The sequence below is a fragment of the Rutidosis leptorrhynchoides genome, chromosome 2, assembly GCF_046630445.1.
Source record: "Rutidosis leptorrhynchoides isolate AG116_Rl617_1_P2 chromosome 2, CSIRO_AGI_Rlap_v1, whole genome shotgun sequence".
Taxonomy (NCBI): domain Eukaryota; kingdom Viridiplantae; phylum Streptophyta; class Magnoliopsida; order Asterales; family Asteraceae; genus Rutidosis; species Rutidosis leptorrhynchoides.
The window spans coordinates 389,480,636-389,495,331 of record NC_092334.1 but is presented as its reverse complement, the minus strand read 5'-3'; the positions used below and the strand labels follow the sequence as shown (position 1 = coordinate 389,495,331).

General features: G+C 33.0%; 1 protein-coding gene across 1 annotated transcript; it reads right to left on the bottom strand.

Moving 5' to 3' along the window:
* Positions 1–29: 29 nt before the first annotated feature.
* On the bottom strand, positions 30–9,534 carry LOC139889054 (pyridoxal kinase-like). The gene is made up of 7 exons (XM_071872028.1): positions 9,437–9,534; positions 4,422–4,515; positions 4,228–4,332; positions 947–1,030; positions 748–821; positions 434–538; positions 30–68 (listed from the first exon to the last, which is right to left on the bottom strand). The coding sequence occupies exons 1-7, from the start codon at positions 9,512–9,514 to the stop codon at positions 30–32; spliced, it is 579 nt and encodes a 192-aa protein (XP_071728129.1). The 5' UTR covers positions 9,515–9,534.
* Between the last annotated feature and the right edge of the window lie 5,162 nt (positions 9,535–14,696).

Sequence of the window (14,696 nt, the reverse complement as noted above, 5' to 3'; positions counted from 1 at the left end):
AGAAAAAATAGTGTCGGTTAATGTGAATATCAAAATACATCATACATGCCCCATCTAGTAATGCCTCCCTGTTATACCGAATTTATACAAGTTATGTAGGAACATAAAGCCAGAGTTAACAAGGAAAATACTGATTATTATTTAGCACTTTTGTAAAAGTACCCGATTAATCCTTTTCTTGAACCTCTCGATCCGATATTCCAAAATCCGAGTAATTAATTGGTCAATGTCGGTCAATGGGTCAGAATCAGATTTAGTCCGTCAGAATCTATCAGGTTGGTCAAAGGCAATATCGGTCAACTTTTAATATGAATTTAAATGTTTTTGAACAAATGAAGATTATATTTATGTTTCTAGACAATTATGTTAACGTTTAATATTGTGATTATGGTTATCTTCAATATTTATACATATGATTTTTGAAATTTATTACTGTATGAACTTTTTGAAGCTCAGTAGGATGCCTTAAATACCTGAATCCAGTCAATTGTTCAGCTTCAAACTGATTGGGAGTCAACATTGTAGCAACTGGGACAACCTACACAACAAGAAACAACCTGTTTTACATGTATACATGTTGTCTTTTCTGTTTGAGGTGCTTTGAATATTATGGTTCTTAGTGATAAATTCAATTGACAAGTAGATAATATCTCATCAGCCAAGTTTGAAAAAACAAAAACTTGGCTAAACTTTAGTACAGTGAACATGCTTTATGTTGTAATCAGTGGGTATGTATCATAATGTTACCTTTTCACGATATACAGAAACCAATTCTGGAGGAACATACAGCTTTCCTTGATCGCCCATCACTGGATCACAAACTGACAAGCCACACAATAGTATATACACAAAGTATATATAAATTAGTTTAAATTGCTTTATGAAGGAAAACAGTAAATTAGATAATCTGACATTTGTAACTTAAACTATCAATTGTCGCACTCACCGTATGTAAGTGCAGGATTAATGGACCGAAGCTTCTTGACTACTTCTAATACATTGTCTAAAAAAGATACCGAACCAATGTAACCTGTAACGGCACCAACAACAGTTATTATAATTCACCCGAAATCAAATCCAATTATTACATTTAATAACTTGTCATGTTCGTATTTCAACTTTTCTTTTAATTTTTTTTTTTGGGTAAAGGGGGTCACCCGGTGAATTTTCTATATATATATAAACAAACGGTTACAAGCACAAATGCTACAAGAGAGTCTTGAAGCCTCAAAACGAACCAGAAGACTAAATATCAAAAAGATACTAAAGCCTATACACAAGCAAACTCAAATTGAGCTGTACTAAACAAAGAACCACAAATCAAGGTACTCTCCATAAGGCCTTCATGTTTTGCACATCCTGAGAATTTTTAAATTTTAGCGAAAGTAGCTTGAGACGAACCGTTGAAGTAATAACCTGAACCAACTGTTCGATTGACCTTGTCTTCGATTGGAATAACCTTTGATTCCTTTCTTGCCAAACAAAATAAATCGTAGCCGAAAAAATAATCTTTGCAACCACTATACGAGCAAGCTGTTTCGAAGCTACAGGACTCAACAGATTAACCACATCAAGCCATCTAGAACTCGAGATAGGGATTTGAACTAGACTCTTCATCTTGGACCATACCTGCAATGGGTAAGAACATTCAAAGAATAAATGTGAATGGGAGTCTGAGACTGTTTTGCAAAAAGTACATAATAAGCTTCCACCATTCGCTCCATTCTTCTCCCAGTCCTTTATTTTGTCTTGAGTCTTGAGTTTTTCACCCATGAGAAGCCAAGTCAGGAAAGCGTGTCGAGGAATGCATTGAGAGAACCAGACTAAACTACACCATGGAACCACATTCGACCTGGGACGAATTGAATTACAAACCAAGTTAGCTGAAAAACGTTGCATATTACCGTTGTTGTCCTTCCACATCAACACGTCTTCATTATTAGTAAAAACGGGAGGATTGATTCGATGAAGGAAGGGATACTTCTGAACCCAAAATCGTGGCCATTGGCAGCCATCATGTCGAATAATATCCCTTAGCTTTGCTTGCAACGAGTAACCTGCCACTTTAATGTCCCTGCTCGAGATAATATTTGCAAGAGGACCGTATTCACACCAAGTGTCATGCCATGCTAAGATATTTTGCCCGTTCCCAACTTGGTGTATCAAATTGTCTCGAAGTGTATTACGCATTCTCAGCATTTTCCGCCAACCCCAACTACTATCAGCTGTAACAGTTACCTCCCAAAAACTTTTCTTCCGGAGACGATATGAATGAACCCATTTGACCCACAAAGATTGTTTATTAGTTAGGAGTCTCCATACCTGAGTGGCCATTAAAGCAAAATTCCGATTTTTTAGATGTTTGATACCAAGCCCTCCTTCTTCTTTCGGCAAACAAACATCATCCCATTTAACTTTAGCTCTACCTGTCTTCATATCCCCCTGACACCATAAGAAACCACGGAGCAATTTCTCAATGTCTTTTATTATAGCATCAGGGAGAGTAAACACGGAAGCCCAATAGATCTGCATAGAAGATAAAACGGATATAATAAGCTGAACTCTTCCTGCAAAAGATAGAGATTTATTCTTCCAATCGTTGATTCTAGCTTTGACTTTTTCCACTAAGCTCTTACAGTCTCTGTAGTGAAGTCTGGAAGAGATTAAAGGGACTCCCAAATACCTGACTGGGAGATGGCCCTCCTCAAATGGCATTAACCCTAGGATCTGATCTTTAAGAATTTGAGGAACATTCGCGAAAAAGGCTGTACTTTTTTGGATACTAGGAATTAAGCCGGAACATGCCTTAAACTCCTCGAGGGCTTCGGAAATAATTGTGACCGAACCAGCATCACCATGCGAAAATAATAAAAGGTCGTCCGCAAAACACAAACTTATCAGATTTTGCTTCTCACACCGTGGATGATAGATGAAATTACCTGAACGTTGAATATTACGGCTGAGAATTAAAGAAAGAACTTCCATGACTAAGGTGAATAAATATGGTGACATTGGATCTCCTTGTCTGAGGCCACGCCTACCTTTGAAGTAACCATGGAGCTCGCCATTAATACTAATCGAGAACGATGTTGACGTGACACACTTCATTATCCAGTTTATCATGGTTCTGTGGAAACCAAAATTATAGAGAATCTTCTCCAAGAACTTCCAGTCAACAGTATCGTACGCTTTCTGAATGTCCACCTTAAAAGCACATCTAGGCGTACCACGATTCAGGTGATAATTTCTCATAAGCTCCTGAGTAAGGAGAATATTATCCGAGATACTCCTACCAGGAATGAAAGCCGATTGATTTTCCCCAACAACATCATCAAGGCATGTCATGATGCGGTTAGAAATGATCTTGCTAATGCACTTATAGAGAACATTGCAACACGAGATTGGACGATAGTCATTGACCTTATTAGGGATAACAACTTTCGGAATAAGGGCCAGGATGGTATGGTTCAATTCTGTTAGTAATTGGCCGTTATCAAAGAAAGTTCTAACAGCTTCACATACATCGTCCCCTATAATGTCCCAAGTGCTCTTGAAAAATGCAGAAGAGTATCCGTCCGGACCAGGAGACTTGGACTCACCAATATTAAACATTGCATCCTTGATTTCAATGTTGGTAACATCGCGTATCATATAATTCGCATTTTCCTCCGATATCCTTCTTGTGAACAGCTCATCCAATTTCAAATAATTGCATGGGTACTGAGTGCCCAAGAATTGTTCATAATGCGTTACAAAAACATTCGGCACATCCTTGCCTTCCACCAAATTATCCATTTGATCATAGATTGCATGAATGTGGCTCCTGTTAACTTTTCCCCTAACAACCTTATGAAAATAACTTGAGTTGCTATCACCAACCCTTAGCCATTCCACTTTCGATTTTTGTTTAAGGAACCGCTCCTCCTCTAGAAGGGCTTCATTATACAATCTCAGCATATCCCTCTCTTTGGTTCGAATCTCAATCACGTGAGGGTTCGTATCAAGATGTTTCTGGATTTCATCTAATTGTTGGCGCAGAGAGGATACATGAGCATGAATATTTCCTTTGTTCCACATGAGCTTTCTAATGGGTTTTTTAAGTAATCGCATTCTTTTCACCACCCGAAACATCATGTGCCCTTCTATATCTGTTTTCCAACCATTAATAACCACTTCCTTGAAAACACAACATAAAACTGAATAACAGCAACCTACAGAATACAATACCTGTCAACAAATGTGTGTAATATAGAAGATTATTGGCTTCTAAGCCTTCAATCAACTCCGAAAGTTGCTTTCCGTTTAGCACTTGTCCCTTAAAAGTTGGGTAACCTGCAAAATACAAAATCCTGTTGTTGCTAAACCATAGACTACAGAGTGTAACGGTTGGTTGTTCACAAAGTAAACAAAAAGCACCTTGCCTGTATGGTTTGAGAATTGCACAGACATAATCGGATCAACGTCATAACCAAGTAATTGAAGCGGAAATACAGCTGACTTATTGCCAACATAACCCTATTATTCACAAGAATAAACCACACTAATGAGTTACTAACTTTTCATTATAGTTGTACCTACCGAACGCTGAAACTACAAAGTTAAGTGTTCAAACACTAGTGAACAAAAAGTAATATATAATACAGTACATAAATCTCTCACCATAGACAAGTTTGTACATTTTGTAGCACTCAAATAACCTAATGATGTCTTAGGTTAATAAGAAACTCAAATAAATTCGATTTTTAGTAACAATATTAAGCGAAACCCTAGTATTTGATATGCATAGTTCATTTATACGTTATTATATATACACAAATTGATGAATAAACTAGTAAGGAAGTCCGCGCGGTGCGGCGGAATCGTGTAACTATTGTAGCAAAGCGATAAGTGAATATAAAAAATAAATATTTCCAAATAGCGGAACCTATTTCACTATCTTCGGTCTTTTCATTTTTGAAAGTTTTTCTTATTAAACTTTTTGGTAATATATAATGCTTTTTGAAAATTGTACTAATTAATATTTTTAGAAATAAAAAAAGTAAATAATTGCATCATGTTGTAATCATATTACCAAGCTGCAATATACTAATGGTAACACCACATCGCGCTTTGCTACGGGGTGGTTTTATTCGGTTAACAGTCGATTAACTAAATATTTAACAAAAACGGTTAACGGTTCATAACTTTTTAACGATAGTTATATAAAAAAAACACGAATTTTCTTAGTTAATTAATTTTATAGTTTTCAGAAAGTCATATATAATCAGACAAAACATGATAAGTAATAAAATATTTTCAAATTACTAAATTTAACTTATTTTTATCACATATCTAATGTTATGGGTGTTTGGTCATTTGCTATGTAGCATATAAATCTTATTATGGATAATAGGGAGTAATTAATAAGATAAGCTTTGTTATGTTTATAAATGTAAAAAATATGGATAGTGATCCGTACACAATTAGTTTTTAGCTTTACACAATAAACATCTTTATGAAGTTATACACTCTAACACATTTAATAATATTTGATTGTGTCCGATTAAAAATTGGTTGTCCAAATATACAACACCAACATAAATTTATTCTAAAAATTAAATTTTATGGAATACTAATTTTTACTATTAAATTCCATTAAAAAATTAAAATATCTTACATACAATGTGTTCTAATACCCTTACCCTGGCAAACACCCCTAGCTTCCATTTCGTTGACACCGGCCCCCTTCTCTGTCATCATCATCTCATCTCTTTTATTTATTAGAAAAACCCCATTTTTCTCCATGAAATCAACCTCCAAAAATCACACTGAACTCACAAACATATATACACACCACAAAATTAAAAACATCTCCCCACTTTCCTCCCACCTAACCGCCGTCGCCGTCGCCGCCGCTACCTACTATTTCCGGCCGTCGTCGTTCAAGAATCAACCGTCAAATCCCTTTACCATCTCCCTCCTATTTCAACTCCGCGCTGACCACCGCCATAAATATAATTGTGTAAATGTTTCTACTTTGTGTTTTTAGCGAAATAAGGCGGCTGGTGGTGATGGAGGCGATGGTCACGGTGATGCTTGATGGCGATGGAGACTGTAGATGAATCTGCAGTCTCATTTGAGTTTAGGGTTTGAAGGTAAAATGAGTAAAGTCGAAGTTCACAAAAAAAAAAAAAAAAAAAAAAAAAAACTGATTTTTTCTTGAGATCTTTCAGATCTGAGTGGTATTGATTGTTGCCGACGTCGTTTTTGCTGGAAGTTGGTGTTAATGACGAATTGTTGCCAGAAGTGGCAAGTAGCTGTTGACGGTGGTTTGTTTCCAAAATGGTTGGTGGCGGTGGTGTTTTATGGAGGGTTCTTATGGTTGTTTTTGGTGATAAAAAATTCTTTATTAATCTTCGTTAGTTACTGTATTAATTTTAGTGTATGAATTTTGTTTTATGATCCACTCCAGTTTATTTATTTATTAGATTAGTTTGTAGATCTTGCAAATTGTTTACTGTATTAATTTTTTGGTGGTTTGTGGTGGTTGGAGGAGGTTGGAAGTGGTGGAGGTGGTTTGTGGAGGTTGCAGGAGGTTGCAAGTGGTGGTGGGTGTTTTTAAGAAAAACCAGTGATTAAATCAAGAAAGAAGGAGAAGTAGCCAGAAGTTTCTGGCTTTAACCATCCAGTAAGTATGTTTAAGGGAAAAAAATAAAAATAAAATAAAAAAAAAACTACAGTTTGACAGTGAAGAGGGGGAGGTTTTAGCCAATAGGATTGAAGGATGGGTAACGGGAATTAGTATGTAACTAGTTTGGAGTTCCGTGCTTCGCTACGGAGACCAAATTCACATACACATATAATTTCAAAACTTTTCTTAATCAATAATAAATAAACGGGTTATAAAATAAGGTAAATTATAAGTCGACTTCCAAAAATAGATAAAAATAATCATTACCTTTTGTATATAAGATAAAAATATAGGTAAAAAGTAAGTGGTTAAATGGTAAAGTAATTAAAAAGCATAATATAATGAATGTAATGTTTTAAACTGTGTATTTTTACCTAAAGACTATTAATATTAGACCGAGGAATAACATATAACAATATTTTATAATACTTAAAAAAGTAAACAATTTTTCTATTTTGTATGTAATATTTGTATATGTTCGGTTTCATATTGGCTGGTGGTCTTCACTTGGAGTTGAGAAAAGACTTTTCTTTATTGAAGGATAAATGAAGGATTATCAACGTCTCACCTCTCCTATAATCTATACATGTGACATTGAGTTTTGTTGTTGTATTGTTGTGTACAACAAATTTTATATTTTAAAGAAAAATCAAAGAAATCATTTGTTCAATTACTCAACCAACGTTTTAACCTTCAAAACCCACCAATGGGCCTCTGGGCTGACCCGTCTTATATATTATACAAACAAAATCAATTTTCCATTAATTAACTTATTTCTCCAGTGTTCTTTCCCCCTTCTTTCATCCCATATACCACATTCTCCTTCTCATTCTTTTCTTGTTATTCTTTTACTTATCATCTACTAAATGTCTAATATCTAATATCTAATTATACTATATATATATATATATATATATATATATATATATATATATATATATATATATATATATAGTTTTTCGACTCAAATTTTTGTTTGTATATCGATATACATAATATGTATATTTATAGTTGCAAAATACAGAGCAACTGTGTTTATCTATGGATTTATATTTTATACTCCATTGTGGAAAAAAAAAAAATTCAGAGCAACTGCGTTTATCTATGGATTTATATTTTATACTCCATTGTGGTAAGCGGAAAAAAAAAAAAATCAGAGCAACTTTGTTTATCTATGAATTTATATTTTTATACTCCATTGTGGTAAGGGAAAAAAAAAAAAAATGCTACAGTGATTTCGCTACAGTGCTACAGTAGCTGCTACAGTGATTTTTTGGTGTAGGTGGCGTGGTATGATTGGAAAAAATTAGTTCGCTATGAATACTTGAAATATTGAAGTTTTCTAGATTAATCTAGTTCGTTTAAAAATTATATATATATATATATATATATATATATATATATATATATATATATATATATATAGTTTTTCGACTCAAATTTTTGTTTGTATATCGATATACATAATATGTATATTTATAGTTGCAAAATACAGAGCAACTGTGTTTATCTATGGATTTATATTTTATACTCCATTGTGGCAAGAAAAAAAAAATTCAGAGCAACTGCGTTTATCTATGGATTTATATTTTATACTCCATTGTGGTAAGGGAAAACCCAAAAGATTTATATTTTATACTCCATTGTGGTAAGCGGGAAAAAAAAAAAATTCAATGAATTTATATTTTTATACTCCATTGTGGTAAGGAAAAAAAAAATTAAAAAAAAGAGGGAAGTAACCATTCGGGGGGAAGCGGGGGGAAGCAAAAACTTTTTTTTTTTTTCGTTTTTTGAAAAAACTTTGTTCACGAACATTATAGATGAGATGAAAATATGAACATTTAGTAGAGACACTTTGTGATAAATGTTTTTATTTTGGCGGAAAAACGCTAGAAGAAGTAATATATAACAATTATCGTGTTTTTCGAGCGTATTTTGAGGTTTTAGCTATTGGGGTTTAGATATTAGGGTTTAGATATTAGGGTTTATAGGGTTTAGATATTAGGGTTTAGAAATTTAGGGTTTAGGGTTTAGATTTAGGATTTAGATTGAGTTTTTAACACGAACGGTTTAGAGTTTAGGGTTTAGGGTTTAGGGTTTGGTGTTTTGGGTTTATTCCATAATCGTCATCAACTTATGTACTAGATGTAGCAGCCATGTTAAACAATTTTTAAAGCCCACTTAACTTTAATGAGTCCATATATTAATAGTCCATTAATATATATATATATATATATATATATATATATATATATATATATATATATATATATATATATAGTTTTTCGACTCAAATTTTTGTTTGTATATCGATATACATAATATGTATATTTATAGTTGCAAAATACAGAACAACTGTGTTTATCTATGGATTTATATTTTATACTCCATTGTGGCAAGAAAAAAAAAATTCAGAGCAACTGCGTTTATCTATGGATTTATATTTTATACTCCATTGTGGTAAGGGAAAACCCAAAAGATTTATATTTTATACTCCATTGTGGTAAGCGGGAAAAAAAAAATTCAATGAATTTATATTTTTATACTCCATTGTGGTAAGGAAAAAAAAATTTAAAAAAATAAAAAAAATTGCTACAGTGATTTCGCTACAGTGCTACAGCAGCTACAGTGATTTTTGTGTAGGTGGCGTGATATGATTGGTGGGTTTTGTTCATATGTAGTATATAGTATAGTATAGTATAATAATAATATAGTACGGAGTAATAAATGAATATGTATGATGAGTTGATCAAAAAAAGAAGGAACCTGAACAGTGTGAGACTGGATACTGAGAACCCGACCCGTTTCCGATGGTAACGCTAATGATAAAATCGGAGGTGCCATTTTCTTCTTCAAACACCTCCGCCTGTAATCCAGATTAATTCAGTTAACAACAATAATAAACATAATGAGGCTTAGATTGATAGGGATTTTTTTTTTTTTTGAAAGGCTTAGATTGATAGGGATTAATGGTCTACCTGAAAATTGATGAATTTTGCAATGCGATTAAATGAGAAGGAAAACTAGTGAATGATAAATTGTTATGTAATACTAATAACCTAATCATAGAACCGTAGACGACGATTTTTAGTGGAGTAGCACATAATCGGGTTTAAACTTGAGAAATTTGGTAGATTTTTTAGTAAAATTTGTAATTTAAGTAAATTGAAAATTGAAATGGTATTTCTTGTATTTTTTTTTCTTTCTTCCAGATATCTATCTATCTATATCTATACTATATATAATTAGGGGATGATAATGACCTTTGTTGATATGTAGACCTTTGAAGATGGGTTAATGTTTAAGTATCATTATATAGTTACTTTGCTGATGTAATAATTATTTTTTAATAATGTAATCTCCCATTATTGGATTTTCAATTAATTGAAACTTGAAAGTACTTAAATTGTCTACAAACAAAGTCTGTAATCTCATCATTTCTATTGGAACCATAAACTTCCTTTGCACGCCATGCCTCAAATCTTGAAACAATAAAACTTTTATTATAGCAATTTTTTTTTTTTAGAACATCAAAATTTTATTACTAAAAACAAGCACCCTCTAGCAAGTAGCTAGAGAGGACCAGAACGCCACAATTACACGGCTTCAAAAGCCAGTTGTTCCAACTAATTTTACATTTGCCTCTACTAATACACCAATTAAAAGATAAATTACGAATAGAATCAAAAAGCGTAGATTTCTTCAACTCTTCTCCGGTGAACACCACGCTATTTCGGTACCGCCAAATGAACCATAGAAGAGCCGCAACAATGGAGTAAACTTTAATCTTTATCTCCTCCTTCTCGCGCCAATTGTCAAACCACTCCATGAACTCGAGCCACGAATCAAAAGCCGGAATAAGAATACCTATCCAAATTCTACATTTTCTCCAAAGATCTACAGCCAAATCACAACTAAACATGATATGCTCGGCACTTTCACTCGAACGTGAACATACCGGGCAAGCTGAACTCGTAATCTCCACCCCTCGACGAATCAAATTTGGCCTAGTCGGCAACCTGTCAATAGCAAGTATCCATAGAAAGATATTAATTCTCCTAGGAATGAACTTAACCCACGTATTCGGTCTCATATACGTAGGTAACAACCGGTCGTCCAAAAACATTCTCGTTCCACTAACCGTAAAACTGCCCTCGTCATCAATATTCCAGGCCCACGAATCGGCCTTTTGCGACAGAACCACTCGGCCCAATTTTTCCGATAGATCCGCCAGTAACAACTCATTTCGAGGCCCAATTCTACGCTTCTAAGCCCAGGCCCAATCACTTGTACCGCACCTATCCGCTAACCTGCAATTCGCATCAACATCCAGGTGGAAAAGGCGACTGTATCGATCCCGTAAAACACCGTCACCCAACCAATTCTCCACCCAAAATTTAATCGATCTACCATCCCCAACTTTGGCCCGTAAAACATTCGGAGGTAATAAACCTTTACTCCTAATTTTCTCAAACAATTTCTCAATATTATACCACACCCCCTTACTCGAGAACGGCTTACCATCTAACCCACCATGATCACCATGTAAAGCGCAGATCACCCTAGCCCATTTCGAATCCGAATCCGATTTAAAACGCCAAATCCACTTAAACAAAAGGCTATAGTTAAAAGCCCGTAGACTACCAACGTCAAGACCCCCTTTATCGAAGGAAGCAAGAGCTTGGTTCCAATTGACCCAATGTATTTTTTTAACGTTATCATTTTTACCCCAAAAGAATCCGGCCCGTAAGGACTCTAGTTTGTCTAAAATCGTCTCGGGACATTTGAATAAAGAAAAGAAATAAATTCCAAGACTTCCCAATACCGATTTTAACAACGTAAGACGACCCCCGAAAGATAAAAGATTGGCTTTCCATCCCGAAAGTTTCTTAATAAACCGATCTTCTAAATCTTTCCAATTGGCCACCGCATTCATATTAACCCCAATCGGAAGGCCCAAATATTTAAACGGAAAATTACCTTTAACGCACCCGAATTGTTGAGCCACCATGTCCAACGTTAAATCATCAACTCCCATGCCAAAAAGACTCGACTTATCCACATTAATTTTTAGGCCCGATTGGATATGAAACTCGTTTAAAGTCGCTAAACAATTATCAAGACTCGCGGTATCTCAATCCGAGACAATAATCGCATCATCGGCGTAAAACAAATGCGAATTATTAAGATCCGAATTCCCAACATTAACCCCTTTTATTAATCCCTCCTCCACTTTATTTTTCAACAAGACGTGAAGACCCTCAATAATAATTAAAAATAAAAAAGGGCTAATAGGATCACCTTGACGTAGGCCTCGGTGGATACGAAATTCACTAGTCGGGCTACCGTTCACAAGAACAGACGTCCGTGCATTAACAAGACACATACGTATCCAATCCCGCCAATTTTGGCCAAAACCCATCGAATCTAACATATGGTCCAAAAAGTCCCACCAGATCGAGTCATAAGCTTTTTCAAAGTCGATTTTAAAAATCATAAGTTTTTTCTTCTTCAACTTATACCAATTTACCAGTTCGCTAACAATCAAAGGACCGTCAAGAATTTGTCTACCTTTAATAAAAGCGGATTGTTCTTTAGAAATTAAATTATCAATTACTAAAGAAAGCCTATTAGCGAGAATTTTTGTTATGATCTTATATTGCACCTCAATCAACGATATAGGTCTGTAGTCCTTAATACAATTAGGATTATTTACCTTAGGGATCAAAGTGAAGAACGCCGACAAGCATCCTTTAGGCATCGATTTAGAGATAAAAGCATTGCTAATCGAATGGATTAATAGTTTTAATATAAAGATTTACAATTGGACGTTCCTATAAATAACCATATACACTCGATCGGACGCGATGGGCGGGATATTTACATGTACGAATAATCGTTTATTTAACCGGACACGAGAATGGATTAATAGTCTATGGAATTATTAAAACAGGGGTGAAATTATGTACAAGGACACTTGGCATAATTGATAACAAAGTATTAAAACCTTGGGTTACACGCAGTCGATATCCTGGTGTAATTATTAAACAAAGTATTAAGACCTTGTTACAGTTTAAGTCCCCAATTAGTTGGAATATTTGACTTCGGATATAAGGATAATTTGACGAGGACACCCGCACTTTATATTTATGACTGATGGACTGTTATGGACAAAAACCAGACGGACATATTAAATAATCCAGGACAAAGGATAATTAATCCATGGGAATAAACTAAAATCAACACGTCAAACATCATGATTATGGAAGTTTAAATAAGCATAATTCCTTTATTTTCATATTTAATTGCACTTCTAATTATTGCACTTTTATTTATTGTCATTGTATTTAATTGCACTTTTAATTATCGTACTATTTAATTATCGCAAGTTTATTTTATCGCACTTTTATTTATTGCAATTTCATTATCGTTATTTACTTTACGCTTTAAATTAAGTCTTTTATTTATTTAATATTTTACATTAGGTTTTAACTGCGACTAAAAGTTTTAAAAATCGACAAACCGGTCATTAAACGGTAAAAACCCCCTTTTTATAATAATAATATTACTTATATATATATGTATTTTTATAAATTAAAACTAATATAGCGTTAAGCTTGTTTAAGTTTATCCCTGTGGAACGAACCGGACTTACTAAAAACTACACTACTGTACGATTAGGTATAATGCCTATAAGTGTTATAGCAAGGTTTAGGTATATCCATTCTATAAATAAATAAATATCTTGTGTAAAATTGTATCATATTTAATAGTATTTCGTTATAAAATATAAGCTATTTCATATACACCTCGCATAACATCAATTATTTTTGGCGCCGCTGCTGCGGAACAATTCTGCTTAAACGCCGGAAGCGCAACACTATAAAATTTTTTTTTTATAAATTTTTAGTGTACTTTTATAAAAAATACGCTTTTATAAAAATACGTTTTATATATATTCGAAAATATAAAAAGAAAAACAAAAATTATATATTTTTAATAGTTTGTTAAATATATATATATATATATATATATATATATATATATATATATATATATATATATATATATATATATATATATATATATATATATATATAAGTTTTATAAAGTTTCTTTATTTTTTTTAGTTTGTAAAAATATAAGTTTTATTTAATTTATATAAATATATTATAAATATATAATTCAGCAAAACAGAAAAAAAAATATAAAAACTCTCTGCCTGGTACTGTAGTAGCCCAACTCTGGCCCGAAACCCTAGCCCATGCGATCGCATGCCTGGGTAACTTAGAACTCATGCGATCGCATGAGCGTATCTGACAGGCCATCATCGTACAGCAATTAATACGATTAGGGTTTAAATTAATTATTAATTTTATTATTAACCCTAATTAAGTTTTATTATTTAACTAGTTATTAGTTTAAGTTTATTTTGTTTTTTTAGTTTATTTAGTTTTAATAAATTATAAAATTAATAGTTTTATAAAATAAATAATATAAAAATAATATTTTTATAAAAAATTGTACTTTTTACAACTTTAAGTTTATTTTTATATTTTGTACCCTTTAAATTGTTTTAGCGTAATATTTGTATTTTTCGCTCGTATTTATTTTTAAGTCATAGTTTTTGCCATAGTTATTTTTATTTCTAGATTTTTAGGCTTTGCCGTAAAATCCCTTAAGTGCTTTTTCTTTAGACTAAGATTTAGGTGCTTTAGAATTTTGCGACGCCTTTTTAAATTTTAGTACCTTTTTAAGTTATTGCCATTTGGGATATAGTATTTCTTTTAAGCTTTAATATTTTTAGACTCAACATTTAATTTTTAGTTTTTAGTTCCTTTTTAAGTTTCGACGCGCTACTTTCTTATTTTTATTTTTCGACGCCTATTATTTTTCAATCTTTTATTTTTCGACGTTTTTCGACGCGCTCTTTTTCTTTCTTATTTCTCGCTATTCTAGTTTTAGGACTTAGATTTTATTTTCTACTTCTTCTCTAAATTTTTTTAAATTAGGAAAATTTATTTTA